General features: G+C 40.6%; 1 protein-coding gene across 2 annotated transcripts in view; it reads right to left on the bottom strand.

Annotated features, from left to right (window-relative positions):
- The window catches only part of KHDRBS1 (KH RNA binding domain containing, signal transduction associated 1), a 45228-nt gene that overhangs the window by 5739 nt on the left and 15492 nt on the right, over nucleotides 1–23997 (bottom strand). Inside the window, exons 3-10 of one of the 2 annotated variants that reach the window (XR_007516584.1) lie at nucleotides 23155–23271; nucleotides 21876–22022; nucleotides 17968–18101; nucleotides 17273–17474; nucleotides 16689–16756; nucleotides 15591–15649; nucleotides 12800–12992; nucleotides 10147–10204 (exon numbers count right to left, since the gene is read on the bottom strand). Coding sequence is in view for 1 of the 2 variants with exons in the window: in XM_049878591.1 (XP_049734548.1) it covers nucleotides 12895–12992; nucleotides 15591–15649; nucleotides 16689–16756; nucleotides 17273–17474; nucleotides 17968–18101; nucleotides 21876–22022; nucleotides 23155–23271 (825 nt within the window). In the remaining variant the exon portion in view is untranslated. Of the gene's footprint in view, nucleotides 1–10146; nucleotides 10205–11636; nucleotides 12993–15590; nucleotides 15650–16688; nucleotides 16757–17272; nucleotides 17475–17967; nucleotides 18102–21875; nucleotides 22023–23154; nucleotides 23272–23997 lie in introns of those variants that run through there. The other variant, XM_049878591.1, reaches the window with a different exon arrangement.

Genomic DNA, 23997 nt, shown 5'->3' with positions numbered 1-23997 from the left:
ATCCATCTTCTCCCTAAGCCTGACAGAGTCTAAAGGAAGGTTAATCGGAAGCATGAAGGCTGGAGCCAGAAGACCCCTGAGAAGAATTAGCCCTGTATCTGAACTCAAGCTCTTCTGTATCTCAAGTTCTGACACACATCATGGTACCTGGAGGAAAGAGACCGGCTACCCCAAGGTGGGCCTAGGCAGGCTCCAGAGGATGACAAGGAAACAGCTAATCCAGGCATCTTAATGCTGCCATTTTTAGGAGTCCCCATAATTTCCCCAAATTTGCCTTGGAAGTGACAAGGCCTCCTTGAGGCAAGATGTCCCTTTGACTTAGGAAGGGGGCAGCATGGCTATGAAATGCAGGTCTCTTCCAGATACAAGTCTCCCTCTTTTTAGAAGAGAGTTGCAGTTGGCAGAACACCGCATGAGAATGCATCCTCAGCCTCAGGGCCGGGACAGGCTATAGTGTAAATAACCTCCAGCCCAGAGGTTGCAAATTTGATTCCAGACGTTAGTAATCATTTTCTGTTTGCCATTACCCAAGAAAAAGGGCTTGGTCTGCTGCCTGAGTGCAGCCTCCTCGAGAGCCAGGACAATCATGAGGCCACAATAGGTCTAGGTATAGTGCCCACCACAGACTTAGGGGGCCTGAAAAAGCCATGTCTATTTTCTAGGCCAGGAAACAAAAGACTAGATAGTAAGGCAGTGCAGTGTACTACCTTGTCTCCCCACAACAGATGCTGCCTCAGACAGCTGTTTCTAGCCTGTCAACTCAAGGCTATTAAATATTCATCAGATGCTTGCTAGCTTTAAAAATGCAATGGCTATTAATCTAGAGAGCAGGAGGTACATGTGGGTCCAGAGAGAAAAAAGGGGGAAGGCTTTTAAGGATCTAAGTCAATTAACTTCAGGGCTGAGAAAACCATGCCAAGGGCACCCATCTTGTACACAAGCCAGGAACTGCCTTCAGGGTAAGCCAATCTTCTTGCAGCCACTCTAGGTACAGAGGAGAGACCGGGAGACAGCTAACTGGGAGCAAAAAGATATGGGTCTAAACTCCAGTTCTTGGAATTTGCGGGTGTCCTAATCTCTATCCGTCTCAGTTTCCCACTCTGTAAACTAGGGATAATCTCTGCTTTCTCGGGTGTTTGAGATTAAATGGGATGTTGCATACGAATACTCCCAGCACAAAGCTTGGCACAGAATTAAAAGCTTAAATAGAGGCAGAGTCTTCATCCATTCAGAATTTAAAGAGTGATGAAACAAAGCCTTGCTTAATATTCCCTTAAGAGCACAGTTTCTATCAATGGAGACTATTAATGGTCTCCAATTCACAGGGTGGGTACAAGGGATAGAATACGCGAGACTCCTTTAATATATGGTGAAGGCCTAACTTTCCATCTTCAAATGGCCCAAATACCTCAGAGGAGAGACAATTCTCCTTTCTGAAAAATGTAGGAATCAAGAGTTCTTCAGGCAAGAGGGAGGGTACGAGGGAGACAAGGTGGGAGAAGGGTATCTCCTTCAACCCCCACAAAGGAATGATGCCACTTCATGGAAGGCTTTTCTCTTCTGCTTCCCTTAATTTTCTTTACTTCACCAGAACAAGGGCAAACACAGGTGTGTTAAGTCACTCTCATGCTTAAGGCCTTAAATGGCTCTCTAAACTTTAGCATAAAGTCCAAATTCCTTGGCCTAACACTGCTGAATCTTTTATATGCATTAGCTCACTCAATCTTCACAATAACGTTGTGAAGGAAACGGTAATATATCCCTACTTTACAAATGGAGAACGGATACCTGGAGAGGATAACTCACCTGAAGTCCCAAAGCTGGTTAAGCATGGGAGGCAGAATTTGAAATTAGTTTGCTTTATGCTAAGGTATCTATTTGCCTGCCTGGCAAATTCTTATTTATCCTTTAAGACTTGAATTAAACGTCATCTCCTTCCTTCGGCCCTCCCTAAGACTTCCCCGTACAGCATCTCCAAGCTCACCAGGATTCAGTTCTGCAACACAACTTGATCTCACACTACTTCCTCTCTCCCCTTAGACTGAGTTTTTTGAGGGCAGGGACTATGAACTGATATAGTCCTGTGACCCAACACAGCCACCATAAGGTCCAAGAGGCCTCAGCAAATGTTGACTGCATTAACAGTAATATCTCTGCAGGATAATATCCCCAGCCAGGATAATTCTGGCTGACAGGTAAAACTCTGTCTAAATTCCAGTATAATGTAATAGTTGAGATTAATCACAGACTCTGAAATCAGACTGCTCTGCTACTTAACAGCTATTAGGACCTTCGGTACCTTACTTAATTTTTCTAGGTCTCAGTTTCATCATGTGTAAAAATTGAATAATACCTACTTCATGAGTAGAGAAAGTAAGGCATGGCACAGAGTCAATATTCAGTATATGTCAGAATTGACAAAATACAGGAGTAGCTAAGACACATTTTTACATTTTAACATCTCTGAAATCAGGATGTATCTCACATTCGATGTGACAAGAAACCCTGTGTCAGTTTAATTCCCGTTTTTTTTTCTTTCTTTGAAGTACTTAAAATAATGATGCATCTTTACAATAAATGGTATCTTACAGTCAATGCAATATATGGTATTATAGAAGCAGCATGCTTTCAACATAGAGAACAGACTTTGTTGCCCAACAGTATTCATAAGCACCCTCTTCCAAACCTGCTGTGCAACCATGATAAATTACTTCACTTCTCCTAGTATCAGTTACCTCATTTATAAAAATAAAACCAAAAAAACCAACCCACTGCTGTTGAGTCAATTCCGACTCACAGTGATCCTATAAGACAGAGTAGAACTGCCCCACAGGGTTTCCAAGGCTATAAATCTTTATGGAAGTAGACTGCTACATCTTTCTCCTGCAGAGAGGCTGGTGGGTTTCACCTGCTGACCTTTTGGTTAGCAGCCAAGTGCTTTAACCACTGAACCACCAAGGCTCCCATTTATAAAAATACGGGCATTCAAATAGGGGTACACAGTAGGCTTTCAAATTGAGTTTTCTTCTCCCTTAGCCAGGCAAAGCTCCCTTATTGTCCCTTTCTCACTTTCCCCTTCCTATAGACAGGGTCAAAATCAATGAATGGGGGTAAACTGAGAAATAATAAAATGAAAAAAAAAAAAATTAAAATGACTACTTAATGGTAGCACTGCCAGCACACAGCAATCTCTACAGGCCCACACCAAGCACAAGAACATGTCAAGAGAGAAGGAGCCCATGTGTTGCCTTATGCATTCTAACCCAGAAATGATCTTTGGGCAAAGCCTTGGGGGACTTGGTGACAGAGCTTCAGGGTCTGAGGTTAGGGAGGCAGTACTTAAGTTTCAAAAACCTGAGCAAAACATACACCATTCCTTTATCCCTCTTGTTCACTTAGTTCAGAAGCACTTTGCATATGTGTAAGCAAGAAGCCTTCTGAGTCCCAACTCATGGGCTGCTGTCCCTGAAACAACAGTCCATTTCATCCTTGGTGGTCAGAAAGCCCTAGCAGCTGCTGATGCACCTGTAACTTAATCTGAGGCACGGAGTGGAAAGTGGTTGGGGAAAGTACAAAAGCTGGCAAGCCCCCAGGCTTGAATAACTGTCAAATCCCTAGGTAAGGAAGGGTGAGCATTCACTCAGCAGCAACTGTCATTGCCAAGAGCCCCCGGAGGCACCATGGCAACATGGTTGGGGTGGAGGATGGGGGGATGGGAGTAAGGAGTAGTGGAGCAGAAGAGACTGATTGATGGTAGGGCATGGGAGTGCTGGAGAACTACATATGGCCAGGCATGGCAGCTAGAACAGCCTCATTTCCACCTCAGCAGCCTGAAATATAATGCACAGAACAAAGGCATATGCTCTGAGATCATACATACCTGGGTTCAAATCCCAGCTTCATCTTACTAGCCCTTAATGATGCCAGAATAATCTAGGCAATCTACTGCTATTTATGTTCGAACAGCTACTATATGCCACACATTGTATTTATTAACCACTTACATAATAGCTACTTCAAAAGGTAGTAAAGCAGTTGCCATCCAGCGTTTCAGAACAGAACCATGCTCCACAGGGTTTTCAATGGTTGTGACCTTTCAAAAGCATATTACCTCTTATGAGGTGCCTCTGGGTGGATCTGAACTACCAACCTTTCAGTTAGTAGCTGAGCACTATTTGTACTACCCAGGGACTGTTCAAAAGGAAGTAGGCCTGTTGTACCTATGATCAACTGATTTTCGACAAGGGCGCCAAGACCATTCAATGGGGGAAAGAACAGTCTTTTCGACAAATAGTGTTGAGAAAACTGGATATCCACATGTGGAAGAATAAATATGGATCCCTACCTCATACCATATACAAAAGTTAACTCAAAATGGATGACAAACCTAAATGTAAGAGCCAAAACTATAAAACTTCAAGAAGAAGCACCTTTGTGACCCTGAAAGAGACAATGGTTTCTTAAACATGACATCAAAAGCACAAGCAACAAAATAAAAAATAGGTAAATTGGACTTCATCATAATTAAAAACTTTTGTGCAAAGGACACTATGAAGAAAGTGAAACAACAACCCAGAGAACAGGAGAAAATATTTGCAAATCATTTATCTGATAAGATCCTGGTATCCAGAATATATAAAGAACTCTTGCAACTCAACAAAAACAAATAATCCAAGGGTTTGAACAGATACTTCTTCAAAGGAGATATACAAATGCCAATAAGCACATGAAAAGATGCTCAACAATATTAGTCATTAAGGAAATGCAAATCAAATTCACAACCTGATACCACTTCATACCTACTAGGGTGGCTACAATAAACAAAACAGAAAGTATATGTCAGTGAGGATATGGAGAAACTGGAACTCTTGTACATTGACGGTAGGAACGTAAAATGGCGCGGCCCCTGTAGAAAACAGTTAGGCAGTTCCTCAAAAGTTAAACAGAGCTATCCTATGACCCAGCAATTCCTCTCCCAAGTATATATGCAAGAAATTGAAAACATATATCCGCACAAATACTTGTACTGAATGTTCATAGCATTACTCATAATAGTCAAAAAGTGGAAACAACCCAAATGTCCATCAATAATATGTGGTAATCCACACAACGAAATACTATTCAGTAACAAAAAGGAATGAAGTACTGATACATCTTACAATATACGTGAACCCTGGAAAACATGCTGAACAAAAGAAGCGAGTCACTAAAGACCACGTATTGTGATTCCGATTTATATTTAATGTGTCGAATAGGCAAATCTATAGAGACAGAAAGTAGATTAGTGGTTGCTTAGGGCTGGCAGGGAATGGAGGGACTTTGGGCAGGATGGTTAAAGAGTGCGGGGCTTCTTTTGGAGTGATAAGGACGTTCTAAAATCGACTGTGTGACAATCACACAACTTGATGAATATACTGAAAACCACTGAATTGTATACTTTAAATCAGTGAATTGCATGGTATATGGAGTACATCTCAATAAAACTGTTCTCAAAACAAAAAACCAAAAAACAAAACTAGGATTTCCTCTTTGCCAACAGGATACGTAGTCTGCTCAAAGAGAAAGGATCATTAAAAAATATTGACCTGCCTTTTAATTTATATTAATAGAGCCAAATAGGAGGCTGTAAGCTATAGGGCCACACACATTAAGACTAATTTAAAAAACAAAAAACCAAACCCATTGCTGTAGAGTGGATTCTGACTCATAGTGACCCTGCAGGACAGAGCAGAACTGTCCCATAGGGTTTGCAAGGAGCAGCTGGTAAATTCGAACTGCCGACCTTTTGGTTAGCAGCCAAAGCTCTTAACCACTGCGCCACCAGTATTTTTTTTTTTTTAATCTGAGCAAACATTTAACAATTGACTTATATAAAACCCAAATTTTCAGTTTCTCTTGAAACAGAATAGGCAAATCCATGGCAACAGAAAATAGATTAGTGAGCGAAGGGGTAATTTGGGAGAGACTACTAAGAGGTGTGGAAACCCTGGTGGCATAGTGGTTAAGTGCTACCGCTGATAACCAAGAGGTCTTGCAGTTTGAATCCATCCGCCAGGCACTCCTTGAAAACTCTATCGGGCAGTTCTACTCTGTTGGGCAGTTCTACTCTGTCCTCTAGGGTCGCTATGGGTCAGAATCAACTCAACGGCAGTTGGTTTTTTTTTTTTTTACTGAGAGGTGTGGGGTTTCTTTTTGGGGTGATAAAAATGTTCTGAAATTATATAGTGGTTATGGTTGCATTAACACTGTGAATATACTAAAACCCACTGAATTATATACTTTAAAATGGTTTAAATGGTAAATTGTTGTGACTCTCATCTCAATTTTTTAAAAAAAGGTAGTAAAGACCAAATGAGATCATCCTTATTAATTGCTTAGGATATTACATGGCACATAATGATGTTAGCTATTATTATCAACTTCATTTGATGATAAAGAAATGAGGCATCGAGAGGGGTTAAGGTTTTTTTGTCTAACAAAAGGCTAAAATGACACAGGCTAAGATGAAGTAGAGCTAGGTCTGGTACCCAAATCTTGCCTGGCTCTAAAGCTTACAGAGATGTAATGAAGGTTTACAAGTAGTAATAGAAAGCTATAGAAACCACTTGGATCAACTAAGTGACACATACCCAGAAAAAGCAGGCCACTGGCAGGCCTGGGTCTACAAATGCTGGAACGTGCCTTTCCAAGCATAACATAAGCCAAACGCAAAAAGATGTTTCTGTTCTTAAGAGTACCCTAGGGAGAACTGAGACTAAATTCTCTGCACGAAGGGACTTTCCCCTAAATTTTCAAGCCATTCATGTGGCCGCTATCAAACTTTAGGATCCCCTGGGTTCCCAGAACCATGACCAGTACACATGGCTTAAGATCTCCCGATCTCCTTAATGTCTCCAGACCTCAGAGGTTCCCGGCTGACGGGTAAGCTTAAAAGAAATTATCCCCAAGAAGCCAAATTTGACTTTCTAAGGAGATATGTGCCTTTGGCTCATGAAGATAGATCCTTTCTTAACAGTGCCACCCTAACCCCTAACAATTTACTCAAGGGCAGAGGGAAAAATCAGTCTGTTCCTTGAAGGCTTCAAGCAACATGAAGGCTCACTCAGTTGTCAAGGCTCCAAACACCTAAATCAAGGTGATTAAATTTTCTTAGGAAGAGAACACCAATGTTTACTACGTACGGGGCACTGAATTGGTTGGATATACAGTATATAAACATACACACATATATTATGTATATTAGCTCTCCCCCAGTCTGCCAGCCACTGTGAGGTGTACATTATCACCATCTTCCTCCCAAAGATGTAAAAAATAAAAGGCTCAGGAAGGTGACTTATTTAGGTCACTAAACAAAAGAAAGCTCATGGATTCTACTCTAGGTTTGTCATGCTCCCCATCCTTTCTATTGCATCACAGCATCACTACCAAGGGTTTCCTAAGTCTGATGACAGAAATGGATAAACCTGGGTTTGATCACCAGCCTTACTAATTATATGACCCTGGGAAGTTATTTAACTTCATTAAGTCTCAGTTACTTCCATAAAACTGGGGTATTAGCAGACAATTGATTTCTTTTTTTGGGGGGGGTGGTCTGCCCAGGTCCTATTTCCCTTTTCTAATAACACCCTGTTATGGACTGAATTGTACCCCCCCCAAATGTGTTACAAATTCCAACCCCTATGCCTGTGGTTATAATCCCATTTGGGAATGGGCTGTCTTAATGAATAAGCAAGCAGAGATGGGGGAAGACAGATGCCAAGCCACATGAAGACTGTCCAGGAGCAGAAGCTCAAAAGAGACAACGACCATCCTCCAGAGCTGACAGAGAGAGAATACCTTCCCCTAGAGCCAACACCCTGAATTTGGACTTCTAGCCTCCTGTGAGCCCAGGTGGCGCAGCGATTAAGTGCTATGGCTGCTAACCAAAAGTTCGGCAGTTCGAATCCAACAGCCGCTCCTTGGAAACCCTATGGGGCAGTTCTACTCTGTCCTATAGAGTCACTATGGGTTGGAATTAATTTGACAGCAAAAAACAAACGGTATAGTCTCTTGTGAGAAAAGTAATTTGTTTGTTAAAGCCATCCACTTGTGGTATTTCTGTTATAGCAGCACTAGATAACTAAGACATACTCCAACTGTTTTTTTCCTAAATATTTGTCACTGAGAATATACACAGCAACCCACCGCCATTAAGTCGATTCTGACTCATATTGACCCTATAGGACAGAGTAGAACTGCCCCACAGGGTTTCCAAGGCTACAATCTTTATGGGAGCAAACTGTCACATCTTTCTCCTGTGGAGTGGCTGGTGGGTTTGAACTGCTGACTTTTCATTTAGCTGCCAAGCGCTTTAATCACTGAGCTACCAGGGCTCCTATACACAGCAAAACGTACACCAATTCAACAGTTTCTACACGTACAATTCAGTGACACTGATTACATTCTATAAGCTGTGCGGCCATTCTCACCTTCCTTTTCTGAGTTGTTCCTTACTCAGAAACAAAAACTCACTGCCTCCTAAGGTTCCTATCTAATCTTTTGAGTTGCTGTTGTCAGTTTGATCCCATACCAATAGTTCTTAAAACAGCATAATGCATTAGGCAGATTTTTTTTTTTTTAACTAGTTAAGCTAAACTACAGCTCGGTTTTAAGATGACTTAAAGGGATATTTTTGGTTTAAGGTTTAAAGATTAACTCAAGGGTAACAGTTTCAAGGGTTCATCCACATTCCACGGCTCTACAAAGTCTAGAGTCCATGAGAATTTGAAATTCTCTTCTGCATTTACCCCCTTTTGATCAGGATTCTTCTATGGAATCTTTGATCGAAATGTTCAGTAATGGCAGCCAGGCACTACCCAGTTCCGGTCTCATGGCAGAAGAAGCAGTTGGTTTGTGAAGGCAATTAGCCACAAAGTTCATATCCTCTTCCTATTCGTGTCTCTCCTTCTTCCTCTGTTGCACCAGATGAATAGAGACCAACTGTTGTGCCTTGAATGACCACTTGCAAGCTTTTCAGACCCCAGGCACTATGCAACGAAGTAGGAGGTAGAACAAAAGCACTGAACATGTTATTAAGCCAATTAACTGGGATGTTGCATGAAACCACTACCCTAAACCTCCAAACCGAGGAACCAGCTACTTTTTTTTTTGTTATTGTTGTAAATACATCTATCACACAATTTTTGCCAATTCAACTGTTACAAGTATACAACTATTGACAGCAATTATAACAATCGGTTATGCAACTCTGCCCTTAATCAACATGATTTTTCTATCACCGGTAACCCTCCTTTTTCCCTCCCTCCCGTCCCTGGTAACCACTAATAAGCTTTGGTCTCTGTTCATTTGCCTTTTCTTGTATTTTTATATAAGTGAGGTCATACAATATTTATTCTTTTGTGATTGACTTATTTCGCTCAACAGAATGTCTTCAAGCTCCATGCACGCTGTAGCATGCATGTATCGAGACTTCATTTCTCCTACTGGCTGCATAGTATCCCATTGTATGTATGTACTGCATTTTATTTACCCATTTATCTGTGGATGGGCATTTAGGTTGTTTCAACCTTTTGGCTATTGTGAATAGTGCTGCAATGAACATTGGTATAGCAGTCTTTTTGACTCTGTTTTCAAGTCTTTGGGTATATACCTAGGAGTGGAATTTGTGGGTTGTATAAAAAAAAAAAAATTCTATTTTTTTTAATGATAGTTCTATTTTTACTTTTTTAAGGAACTGCCAAACTTTTCCACAATGGCTGTACCATTTTGCATTTCCACTAGGAATGGATAGGGTTCCAATCCTAATATGCTTTTAATAAATTCTCTTTTATTTATATTAGCCAGTCACTTTGTTGCTTGCAACCAATAAACTCTAAATGAAACACTACACTCAAGTTACTGACAGGCTAAATAAGATTGGAATTCAATAGATATAAGTTGACACTACCTGGTCATATCAACCATTAGAAATAAATTCAACATGGACTACAAACCAACATATAAGTACGGTCATGTTGTAAATATGGTATGAATGACTGTAAGAGAGATTAGTCTACCGACCACCTCCCAGGCCACCTCCTGGTGTAACTGTTTTACTTTACTTATGATAAAGTCTCACATCCTTAACAGAAAGCCAGCTTAACATACCTGATAAGGGTCTTCATTACCCATTGTTTCAGGAAATGCCTCAGGAGCTTTCAATCACCTGTAAATGGAGACAAAGAGATCACTCTTTTGAAGAGGAAGTTTTAAAGACATACAAAATAAGATAAGGAGATCCTGCATGCAGTTTACACATTACAGGAGAGAAACATGCAACTTTACAGAAATTTTAAGTAACATTTCATTGTGAATATCAATATGGGGACCTACAGGGGCTCATCTTTGTACATTTTAAAATAGCTGAGCAGAAAGCTTTACTTTGGGGAGCAGCAGGAGGTCTAAGCTACAGTCAGTGAAAGTTTACAACGTGTCATTTAAGCTGTCAGACTCTGTGCCCAGCTTACATTACAGTTCACTTGGGATTGGGCAGGATTATTAAGAGTTATGGCTAATTTATGCGGCAGCATATGGTTTTTCTTTTTACAGCTACTTTTATTAAACAAGTTTTGCAAAGTTTTAACATTAAAAATTAACAGCTAAAGAATTGTTTATGCAAGTTGCTGTCACAGTTTATGTAAAAGAGAAATATGTGCTATTAAAATCAGACATTTAGGTTACCTTTGGTTTTTTGCGATGCATGTTAGCTTTACACATCCTGATTCTCTTGCGATAATTTTCCTTTAAAAAGGGGGGTATAGAGTGATCTCTTTTCATCAAAACAAGACATAATGCCCTGAAAGCTGACTTCAAACCATGGTTGAAAATTCAGTTATTTACACTTTATCACAATCTACAAATACAATTTTTTGTTGGTGTGTTTTGAAAGAAAAAAAAAAATGTCCATCATGCACTGCTGCAGGCAGCTTGGCATCTCATACAGAGGATTTTTCACCCCCGAGCAGTTTAGGTGGCTCCCTTTGGGAAGGCACGAAAACCCTGAGAATTAACATCAAGTGGAAATGGAGCCAACCAATTCCATCATTCCCTCCCTTGAACTCTTAGGAGGGAGTTCAGAACCAGCCTATCATGCCAAATCCTGCCCCAGCAGCGTTTCTGGGATTGGAAGGGAAACCCTTAAGGGCACCCAGGGTTTGTGGATTGCCATATCTAAAGGCAGGTGTCATCCTTTTCCAAGCTCTAAAGAGATTATTTGGCATCACTCGTTTGGGCCACCTAGGGGCTCTATGGAAGGTGCGAGATGGGATGGCAGGCATCTTAAATACTGAGATCTGTGTATGGAAACCAATCCAAGTTTCAGCTCGGTTGGGTTTCTCTCTCCAGAAATCAAGGCTTGTGATGCGACTGGGTAAAGCGTTCTCAACAACTTCCAGGGGGTGAAAAAGCTTTGGTTATTTTTAAACTAAAACTTAACAACTCCATAAACTCTTTTTTGGTAAACTTAAAATAAAACCCCCCCACCACTTTTAAGATGTCTCCAACTTTTAACAAGCCCATTAACTTTAGAGTTAATTTAAGTTTATTTGAAAGAGAAAATTATTTTATTGTCCACCCAAAAAAAAATGACAATTCATCACATTTACTTTGATTAAAAAAGGACTAAACTTTATTGACAAACTGCTGCAGACATTTTGACATAAGTTTAAGCTACCTATTTAGGCAGACTTACACATGTAGCATTTAATCTTCCAAGAACAAAATGGGAGGACAGTACAAATCCAATTAGGACTTTAACTTATGTACAAAGTGGATTTTGATTCCTTTTTCATTCAGCTGCAGTGTCCCTTTTTATATCATGCTAGTGTTGAGACATACTTGACTAACTACCTTGGGAACAGTTCAATATCGAAAACCATCAACTTAGGAAAATCGGCTTTTTGGCCAGTGTCCAAGTGAGTTTTTTATGGAGTGTAGACTCTCAAATGGACACAATACTTTGTTTTGTCTTTTTAAATACTGAAATTTTAATTATTAGTACTATTACTGAAAGACTGTTCTTGGTTAAAAAGCTCTACATCAAAATTCAATTCAGGTGGCCAGCCCCTCTCCCCCAATTAACCTCTTCAAAACCTATTCCCCCCCCTTAAGTATCTCTCAACACTGTATGTCTGGGGCTAGATTTCAAAACCCACATAATGAAAAAGTCAGTTTTACAAACCTAATTTTGTTGTTGTTTTTAAATCAATTAATGTTAAAAATTGAATCAACTATTTAATTCATGAGGATCTTTCATATTAAAATTTAACCTTAAGCATTCGACCGCCATGTGCTTTTAAAGGAAACATTTTTAGAGACATCTGAGCTCACTTTTACATGGTGGCACCTCTACTGCCGTTAACGTTTGTGATTTTAATCTTAAACAGCCCTGAATTTTGAAATGTAGCCTAGTTTGGGATTCTGCAACTACAACTTTACGGGATGCCTCAAATCAAAACTAAGAGAAAGTTAACAAGCCTTAACTTCAGAACCTTTAAGCAAGCAATGCCACTTTTGAAACTAACAGGTTTGTGGTTTTTTTTTTTTACTCAACTTTTTTTTTTTTTAATTATAAAAGGTACATTTGTTTATATTTAAACAACAAAGAAAAAAAGCATCTACACACTTAAAAAATTAATTCGATATTCCTAAATCTATTTTAACTCATTTTAAAATACTACATACAGAAGCCAGAATGCAGAGTAAGAACGGAGTTAAGGGGGGAAAAGAAAGGGACCACGAAGAAAAACACTTAGACAATTACTTGTCTGTTGTGGGTAAAGCAACAGGAATCCTGGGAGATACAAGAAATCAGTAACAACTTTGCTCATAACTGATATTTTCCCCTCATGTTTGTTTTTAATAACGTCCATATGGGTGCTCTCTGTATGCTCCCTTCACTGGCCTAGCTGGAGGGGCCTTCAGTGATGGCCTGGTCCCATTCCAGTCATCTTGGCCTGTGGAGAAATCAAGAACAATTTATAAACCATATGCCAATGGCATTTGGAACCAGCAGAGATAGGTCACCTGGTGGTGCTGTTAGGTGCCACTGAACTGATTTTTGACTAATAGTGACCTCATGTGACAGAACTCCCTGTAGGGTTTTTTAGCCTGCAACCTTTATGGAAACAGATTGCCAAGTCTTCTCCTGTGGAGCTGATGAGTGGGTTAGAACCGCCAACCTTAGGTGTTAGTAGGTGAGCACTTAACCACTGTGCCACCAGGGCTCCTTAGGTCACATGGTAAAGATCACCAATAAAACGGCTTTGTCTCCAATATCTAGCCATCTCCTCAGTGATCCTCTTTTCCATTTTGCTTGGCCCTCATGAGTAGCCTCAGCAATTTCCCAACTGCACACAGTTTCCAGTGGACAGAGAGAAGGGACCATCTCAGAAAAGGCCTGAGTTTAATTTGGAGTAGTCTCCAGCTACAGGCTCTCCAAAGACAACTTGATCTATACTCAGTCCCCAAACCTGGATAAACTCAACACCATCCTTGAGCCAATGAGGGAGTCATTAATCTCGGCAGTTCTGCAATGGCCTTTTCTGTTCCTAAAGCAATTTGGCAGGCAGCCTCAGGTAAGGCGACAACTTCTGTAAGTCTTTCAGATTGGAAGCAGGTAGCCCCTTTTCCATGCAACAGCAAAGTCTGGCTCCCCTGTGGAGAATCTCTGCTGGTTCCCTGGGAGAAGCAAGCAAGGACCACATTTCATGAGGTCTACCATCAACAGAGCTGGTACTCATTGTTCTGGTGGCAGGAAGTACAAGCAAATGTATTTACAGCAGTGACTGGGAGAATTCATTAGCCCCTTTCTTATGCCAACAGTCAACCCAGAGAAGCCAGACAACAGGGCTGACATTCTGAGATGGTTTTCCTTTGTGACAGGGTAAAGCCTGAGAGAGATGATCACTTATTTCTAGAACTAACCTCTTATGAAAATGAGTTGTGTTTGCAAGTTTACTTTTCCCACTCACTTCCATACCTTACCCATGCCAGTTTATCCCTAAAGCTTCTTTCTCCAGCTGCCAGCATTCACAAACATCTGTCTCTATCACTATATAGGTCTAAAACGCCTATATGGATCTAAAGTTGCATGGAATCCTGTCTGAGACTGTTGTACCCCTAGTATATATATATCCATCCATCATTTTCCAAGTTGTTTCTGAGTACCAATAAAAGAGTTTATTTTTCTGTTTTTACAAAGGCAGAGATCAGAAAGAAAAAAAAAGGGAGCAGATAAACTAACAGTGGCAACATCATACAAGGAGAAGCCTACCCCTTTCAGTTCAGTCCTTTCCCCAGCAAAACAGAAATGCAATTTAGTCAAACACACATAGAAGCCCCATTGTGCTGCCTCACCAGTGGAGAGAAATACCCACATACTATCGTACTACCCTTCTGAATAGTGGCATATGAGCAGAACAGCACAGTGTTACTGATGGCAACTGTCCAGTACCATTTACCTAAAACTGGTAAAAACTGTTTCTCTGGGCAAGTAGCTGATTGGCTACTTCATATGGTGCTAAGGAGATGAACTCAGCTTGTCTGTCTGTGGGTAGTCCTAAGAGGCCCCATTCTAGCTACGGGGTAAGGGGAAACGGTCAATCTTCTTTCAGTGCTTTAAGAGGAACAACTGTCAATTGCTGAGCCCCTCGCCAAGGACTCTCTGGAACTCCCTCAGGTATGCTCAAAATACCTCACATTTAAAAGGCTGTTCTCTCTGCATCCACTGCCACATGGCACTTCCTCTGGGGCCCATTAACATGGGGCCATAATTAGCTCTTAACGCCACTCTTGAGCAATGTGTTTTCAACCAAACCTCAGGGAAGACAGTTTGGCCCTGCTGCCATTCCAGCCTCTACATCAATCTTGAGATCAATGACTGAGTTGAGGTGTCTCCAAACCAGTAAGCAGCTTGGCTCCAGGCTTCCTGGTTATAAGGCTCTAGACCCTTTGATCTAATTCTAACAGGCACTATTCTTGGCCTCTAATCTGCTCTGGCTAGCTCCTTGCCACCTAGGTCAGTGAGATTCTTTTTGAAGAAATCAAAATAAATAAATAAAGATAAAAAAACAAAATTGAGATGGGGCTGAAGAATCGAGTGGAATATGATTAAGTCTTGTTATCTATAAATGAGGCCCAGGTATCAGCAGCAAAGGCCCAGCAACATAAACCAGGTCTAGCTGTCTCCCTGCCCAAAGGGGGGCGGAGGCGGTGCGAAAAACATCATTTTAAAAGTGTTTGTTGTTCTAACTAGGCCAGGCTGGTCCTGAGCCTCAGTTTAAGGTATCTACGTAGCCTTCCAGGAGTAACAGCACCTCGCCTCACTTCAATAGTCTTTCTGCCACACCACAAAATTTAAATAGGAGCAGAACTCCTATTTTCTCATCTATTACCATGTGCAATTAGTACCACCTGGGCTGTTAAACTCAGTCGTGGGCTGTTAAAGATTTCTTCTTAAGTATGTGATTGCCGGACTCCCAATAATCCAGTTACCAGCATCCTCCCAGGCACTTACTTGCAATTTCTGCCCCACCACAGAAATAAAGACATACCATAAGCTTCATAAGAATCTTGAACCTCCCCATGTCCATAGTCATAATATTCTGAGTCCCTGAAAGCCAAACACAGAATGTTAGAAAGCTATAGAGTAACTGTTTTAGTTTAACCTTCCTCCCAAATGCCTCCATATCTTAGCTGTTTTACTGTGTCAATACAGGAAAATGTTTACTTTGCCCCATCCCAAAACCACAAAATATTTCCAAAACACACATATACTACCCAGCTGTAAAAAAAAATATAACCATGTATATGCTATGTACTCATTAGCTGTACCAAAAAAAAAATGGATACCATACAATTTAAAGAGAGAAGGCACAATTCAAAGTTGGCCATCTTAATCGGTGTACATACATACATATTCATATGGCTCAACACTCGAAAAGAATAAACAAACATGAAAAGAACTGTTCTGTCCCCACTGTAGAATTATGAGAGGCTTTTTTTTTTTTTTTTCCAATTAATCTCAGATCCAACCAAAACCAAACCCACTGTCTCTGAGTCGATTCTGACTCATAGTGACCTCACAGGGTTTCCAAGGCTGTAAATCTCTATGGAAGCAGGCTGCCACATCTTTCTCCTGTGGAAGCATTGGTGGTTTCAAATGCTAACCTTTTGGTTAGGAGTTGATCGCTTTAACCAATGGGGCACCAGGGCTCTTTAATCTCAAATAATTGATATATATTCACACACACACACACACAAATGTTTTTAAGAGGATATGTGGAAAACAAAATACTTAACTTATGATACTGGGATTCTAGTGTCCTTTTAAAATTTTATGCAACTTAAGTGTGGCTATAATATTTTAAAATAATAAATCAAAATAATTTAAAGGCATTTTCCTTTGTTTCCATGCAGTCACAGATCAGGAATTTTTCATTTACTATTTCTAGATTTTAAGCTATAATTTAAGATCCAAAGTTACTCAAACTTGCAGATCCAAGTGAGAGCCTCATGGATGTCAAAAGCAGAGTTATATACCCTCAAAAGGTGAGCTCCCGAGATTTGTGACGCTTCAATCTCTCAGTTTCTCAAACTCTGTCCCCATCCTTCACTGGGACGTGAAATAGCATTTCTATTGCCTAACTCACCCTTGGCTTTGGCTGTAGTAGCCTTCGTAGCCTTCATAACTCTGTTCTGCATATGTATCATCATATCCCTAGAACAAATAAAATGAAAAAAAAAAAAAAAAAGTTAGAATCACAGAAAGTAGAGAAGGCAACTGCATCTCATACAGGTATGGCAGGTTTCTAGATTAACAAAAAAGAAAATTTCCCTCCAAAATGTTTTTAACACCCATTTTGGAATAGTCGAGAGAGACAATGTTACTTAAAACAAAAAACCTTCATGTGATATGCCACCAGACAAGAATGGGTAAGAAGTAAAGTATAATATTGAGCCTTAGTATTACCAGTAGATATTGTGGGAAACTAGTAAAACATTGTACCTTAAGGCACACAGCTTATTTTCTGTTTCATCTATACACAAATAGTAAACCACGCCTAAAATGGAAAAATCTTTTCACAGTTCAATGCTAACTGCTAGAGAGATGTGTAGATTCCAAATCTTACAGGCAGTCCCTGCCATCTATTATCAAGGGCCAAGGCCCTGTCGTTCAACTTCCTTTGGCAACCTTCTAGGTATTGAGAAATGGCACGACGTTCAAATTTCTTACATAGTCTTCATATGTTTCTGGCGCAGGGGGTGGAGGCAGAGGTATTCTCTGGATGCCAGCTGTCCGTGCTCTCGGTGTTGGAGCACCCCTCACAGTAGGTGGGGGTGGCACTCCTCGAGCCACAGTGGTGCCTCTGGTGATGGTTCCTCTCACGGGTGTACCACGCACCAATGCCCCCCGAGGTGGTCCAACACCTCGGCCCCTGCAAAAAGAAAGCTTATTTAGGTGGAGCTTTTTATAAATAAGCTACTTTCAAGTTCAGATTCTGGAGCTAGGTAGACTTACCAAGTCTTAACTAACTAGACTTACTAAAGCAGAGAGGAATATACAGGTGGCTGAAGGACCCACACTGAAGATTCCTCAGGTCTCATATTGGACTTGTGGATGTCTCATCATCCATGTGCTGCCTTGGGCAGGTGTGGAGTCTGAACACTCCATAAAGGGCAATCACAAAAGATAAAATTCTAAACTCAGAGACCATTCAAAAATGCTAGGACTGCCCAAAATTAAGACCAAAATTTTTAGCAGGACTATAGCACTTGACTATGGCGAAGGTACTCAAGATCTAAAATTAGACTCAATGAAACATACAAATATCGAGGCCTCTCCTAAGCTGTGGATAAAAACACCACTGAGAGAGATGGTACTAGCAGTCAAATTTACATGCCATTTCTATTTATTTCCATTATTTTTACCTGGGAACAGGTGGAGGGGGAGGCGCAGCTCCCCGGCCTCTCACTGGCACCCCACGTCCACGAGTAGGCTCAGGTACTCCATTCAAGTAGGACAGTTCTAGAAATTGCTCTTGACAGATGTCATCCATCATATCCTGGGAATTGGAGATAACAAGGAATGTTGTGTAACATTCCCACCTTCTGTGGAGAAGTTATCCAGCCCACATGAGCCTTGGACACTAAGAACCACTTTCAAAGCCCAGATGAAGTCTCAGGCCATTCATTCCCTGATGAAATCAAATGGCACCCTGTCTGTCACCTTTCTGAGGAAAGTCTTGATGGCAGACCCCTCATTATTCAGATGAAGCTCTTCATGATGTGGTCCCTGCCTAGCTCTCCAGATCACTTCTCTATTCTCTCCATATACAATGTCCTCTCAAACCATGCTGAACAACTTGTAGTTAAGAGCCTGGCATACTCTCATACAACCATTCTTTGAAAATAGTTTCTGCATCCTGGAGTATTAAGAGTCACTATTATTAATTGAGCTCTATGTGCTGGGCACTACATAATAAGCTTCACATAGATTTTTTAATCTTCAAAATAATCTTGAAGATCACCCCATTTACAGTCGGGAAAACAGAATCAGGGAGTATAAAGCAACCAGTCCAAGGATATAGAGCTATTAAGTGGCAGACTCTAGATGTAAATTCAGAATTATCTGTCTCTAAAATCTAGGCTTTGAATCATTAGACTGTATTATTGCCTTTTCTGTCCACCTAAGGGACTCTAACTTACCCTTACAAGACTTAACTAAAATATCACCTCTTTTGAAAAACGTTGTCTTGATGCCATCCTTCTCTTCTCTCACAACACCCTGTAATTTTCTATACCCAAACCCTTACCACATCATTATTTCAGAACTGCCTGTGTCTTCCTCACTAGATGATGAGATATTTAGGAGCCATCTTTGTAAATTCAGACCCAAGCATAGTATTAGGTATAGAGCAAATGCTTAACAAATGTTTGGGACGAAGAAGGAACCTGAGGCTCAGAAAGGTGAAATAAATTGTCCAAGATGACCCAGATACAATTTCTAGTACAGTGCTCTTCCTACTGTACCATGAAGCCTCTGTTACAGTTAATGGTTTTAAGAGGAAATGGAGGGGCCTGGTTACAGATGCAAAAATAGGTTCACTTTTTTCTCTTCGTAAGAGGGAAGAATTGGCCTCTATACAGATGACTCAAAAGTCATCTGCAAATCTTTCCATGCATTTCCTGATCAGAAATATTCATTCTTACTACTTTATAAATTTTCACAGCTTCGAGAACAGAAGATTCTAATTACTACAGATGGATATTGACTGAAAGCAAAGAACACCAGAAAGATGTTTACCTGTGTTTTATTGACTATGCAAAGGCATTTGACTGTGTGGATCATAACAAATTATGAATAACACTGAGAATAATGGGAATTCCAGAACACTTAATTGTGCTCACATGGAACCTGTACACAGACCAAGAGGCAGTCATTTGAACAGAACAAGGGGATACTGCATGGTTTAAAATCAGGAAAAGTGCGTGTCAGCATTGCATACTTTTACCACACTTATTCAATCTGTATGCTGAGCAAATAATCCGAGAAGCTGGATTACGTGAAGAACGTAGCATCAGGATTGGAGGAAGACTCATTAACAACCTGCAATATGCAGATGACAGACACAACCTTGCTCGCTCCAAGTGAAGAGGACTTGAAGCACTTACTGATAAAGATCAAAGACTACAGCCTTCAGTATGAATTATATAGCTCAACATAAGGAAATAAAAAATCCCCACAACTGGACCAATAAGCAACATCATGATAAATGGAGAAAAGATAGAAGTTACCAAGGATCTCATTTTACTTGGATCCACAGTTAATGCCCATGGAAGCAGCAGTCAAGAAATCAAATGACAAATTGCATTGGGTCAATCTGCTACAAAAAGACCTCCTTCAAGTGTTATTAAGCAAAGACATCACCTTGAGGACTAAGGTGCACCTGACCCTGCCTCACATGCATGTGAAAGCTGAACAATGAATAAGGAAAACCAAAGAAGAATTGATGCCTTTGAATTATGGTGTTGGCGAAGAATACTGAATATACCATGGACTGCCAGAAGAACGAACAAACCTGTCTTGGAAGAAGTACAGCCAGAATGCCTTAGAAGTGAGGATGGCAAGACTTCATCTCATGTACTTTGTATATGTTATCAAGAGGGAATAAGCCCTGGAGAGGGACATCAGGCTTGGTAAAGTAGAGGGTCAGTGCAAATGAGGAAGATCCTCAATCAGAAAGATTGACACAGTGGTTTCAACGATGGGCTAAAACACAGAAACGATTGTGAGGATGGCGCAGGACCAGGCAGCGTTTCATTCTGTTGTACACAGGGTCAGAATCGACTTGATGGCACCTAACAACAACAGTCACTACGGAGATGCCTCCCTCAACTCTCCGCCTGCCCCTACCTTACACACCATTGCTACTTTAGACTTACACTGGAGAAAGAGGTAACCAACGCCAGCCCATTTACTCAGATTTCTCCAACTGCCACAACAACACTAAGGAAACCCAGGTCTCCCTGGCAGGCATCTTTTTTAAAGATCTACTTACATGGAAGCCTTGTAAACTATCCCTTCTGAGAAATATGCTGGAGACAATAATAAAAAGGAGGTGGGCATTTCCTCTGCAGTCCTTCAGAATTTGGGTAGCTCAGGATGCTTTAACAGAACACCTCAAAAAGAGTAAAGAGAATCCTCCCAGGGAAAATTTACCTGCTCTGAGATTTTCTCTAGGACATTTTAAATTGGCTGTTTCATTTTGAGCCTTCCAGTGAAGATGAAGTTCTTGGAAGCAAAGCAGATGCTGAGACATTTGAGACAGTGCTGGAATCTCTGGAGCTCAGCATTATGGGGACACACTGCCTATAAATTGTTGCTCTACCAATTCTCGCATCCTTTGACACCACATCTAGTTCCAACTCCTTCATTTTACATGTGAGAGAAGCAAATATTGTCCCTCACCTCCTCTTAGTTTTACTGATGAAAACATGAAACTTGCTCAATTCTAGCTGAAAAGTATTCCAAATCCTAAGGTTCCAGATTCACCTTTGGTATTAAATGTTCAGCAGTAGCATGTTAACTCTAACAATCACCAGGCCTTGCTTGTAAAACAGCACCATTTTCTAAGTAGTAATTACCAAGGCAGATAACCTGGCCTGTCCCAACTCTTCCTGGGTCTCAGTTAAAATCTGAAAGAAGCCACACACCAATCTGTTTAATATCAACAGCCAACCTCTAATAATTATGACTCTTCCAAACCAAGCCCTACTTGAGTAAACTCCTCTAGGAGACAATTTCCTGAATGCACCAGGTCAGAATTTAATCCATTAATACTGGGTTCTATAATTTTTTTGCTGTTACCTTCTAAACTCTTTAGAGTCTAAAGGATAAACCCCTTGAGTACAGGGATCCAGGTTAGTCTTTTTCCTATCACATCCTCCTGGTTTCACAGAAGTATTAAAATATTAAGCTTGTTAAATCTATGCTAACTGGATATTAGAATGCTGGATACACTGCAGACCCAAGATATTGACAACAGATACTGGCACAAAACGAAAAGCACTTTAGACGAGGGGTGGAGTGCCCTTGGGGCACAATAACAGCTCAACATGGGCTCTATCACAGGCAAATACACACCCCAAGAGCACTTGTGCACAGTGCTTCGAGAACTAGGTACAAATAACGGCCCACCTCAGAAAAATAAATGTTTTAACTGCAGCATTTAGTATACAAGTTCTATGCAGACCCTGGTTAAGAACCCCTGCCTTAGCAACAGCACAAGAGCCCAGCTCTCCCTTGCTTAGAAAATACAGGATATGGACTTCCTTACTGGTACTAGAAACTTCTTGACTTCCTCCATCGCATGGGCCATAAGAGCATAAGCCTCACATGGGGGTCCAAAGACTTCAATGAAGACATGCAGGTCCATATTCAAGTGTGCATATTTGGGGTCTCCACCTTTGCGCAGCTCTTCCTCCTGTGAAAAAATGCAGACAAACATCACACCTGTACCTGTAGGCCAAAGGGTCAGCAAGAAATAACCCCAATATCTAAGAAAAACAGTAAAGTTTATAAAGAAAGTAAAACAAGCTCTGGAATAGCAATTTGCACAAACTGCTAGACCTTCACGTGGTCTGCTGCTAATAGTTAACTGCTGCCTTGAATCCCTAGGTGTCAACTGGGGCTCTTAATAAAAGGCATGAAAGAGAAAAAAATTCCAGTCTCCATTCAGAGAATAGCTATTTGCCAAGCAGTTGTTTTTAAATACCAGGTAGAGCTGCTAATCACCAGCTCTGCTTATCTGATTGGGGGAGTTCTGGGAGAGAAAAGATGTCAGGACTGACAGAAAAGTTCATGTATGTCTCATTAGTTAGACTAACATACTTCAGCCTTAACTGGATTCCTATCTGTCCTCTGGACAAAAGAAAACGGTCTGAGAAAACAATGTTTGTCAATTAGGCTGCTTAAAGGTGGCATGAAAGCTTTTAAACTGTAGCAGGTAATGCCTCATCTAAAAAGTTGACTCTACAAGACTAAGACTACTCTGTTTTGGTGGAAACTTTCTTGGCACTTGCAAAGAGTACACATTATATGGGGATGTTTGGCTTGGGGGCAAAAAAAGAAGCATTTGATTCTGTTGTCAGAATTACTGATTGTTTCCCTTTGGTACACATTCATTTAGCAGGCCTCATATTCCAAATGGCTGGAAAACAAAACAACTAACCAATCCTCAAATTCACCTACACTCAAAACATTATTGCTCTCATCAGTGTTACTGAAAGGAGATGTGCCAGTCACATTTTACAGCCTTTAGTCTGGGTACATTCAGCTCTCCTTCCAAGTTTTCATAGCTAACCTCACTGATGCCAAAATTGCTACTGCTCTTTCCATTACCATGCAGTCAAAAGTCAGAAAAAAAACATTCGCTGGGGCACACCTTAGTGCTTCCAGGGTTGCAAAGCAAGTAAATTAACTTGGTCTACAATCTCTTGCACCCAACTCAAAGGAGTCACATTCTGTACCTACATAAAATGCCTGCTTCTGTAAGACATCCATACTGTGCTATAGAACGCACCAGGGCATCCTCATCTCACCAATGCTAAGCTTACCTTGGCTTTGTCTCTCATTGAGCCCTTTCCCAACACAGAGATCTTTGCACCAGTCTCTTCCTGAAGTCTTTTGATTGTATTCCCTTGTGGTCCAAGGATCTTCCCCACAAAATTAAACTGACAGAAAACAAAAGAGGAGGTCTCTAAATACACACGTTCCTATAAAATATTTCTATATATATTATCTCATTTAATCTCCAACCACCCTGTAAAATAGAGAGTTTTACCATTCCCATTTTACTGAAGGACATACTGAGAATGTACTGATAAAAGGGATTAACGGAAGGTTACTTGTCTAGGAAGCAGCAGTTCCAAGACCTGAATTTGAGTTTCCTGATGCAGTCTGGTGCTCTTTTCATATCATACTGCAACCCTTAGTACTTACCATACATAAATGTTTTCAGGGCAGTGACCTCAGAGCAAAACAGACACATGGCACCCTTTGGCAGCATTAGTTTAGTAAGTTAAATATAACTTACTATCAATATAAATGTAACTTTGCTTTCCCAAAAATAAAGAAGAAAGTATTTGCTTAAAAGTAAACTTTTGGGTAAGAAAATTAACTTCATCCAGTTCAAAGATTTGTGTTACTGAACATTTCCTTTTATTTAGAGCTAATCAATGCCCATGGAAGCAGCAGTCAAGGTATCAAACAACATATCGCGTTGGGCAAATCTGCTGTAAAAGACCTCTTTAAAGTGTTAAAAAGCAAAGACGTCACTTTGAGAACTGAGGTGTACTGACCTAAACCAAGATATTTTCAATCGCCTCATATGCATGCAAAAGCTGGACCATGAATAAGGAAAACCAAAGAAGAACTGATGCCTTTGAATTATGGCATTG

Source organism: Elephas maximus, chromosome 3 (genome assembly GCF_024166365.1).
Source record: "Elephas maximus indicus isolate mEleMax1 chromosome 3, mEleMax1 primary haplotype, whole genome shotgun sequence".
Classification (NCBI taxonomy): domain Eukaryota; kingdom Metazoa; phylum Chordata; class Mammalia; order Proboscidea; family Elephantidae; genus Elephas; species Elephas maximus.
This window is presented reverse-complemented; position numbering and strand designations above follow the sequence as displayed.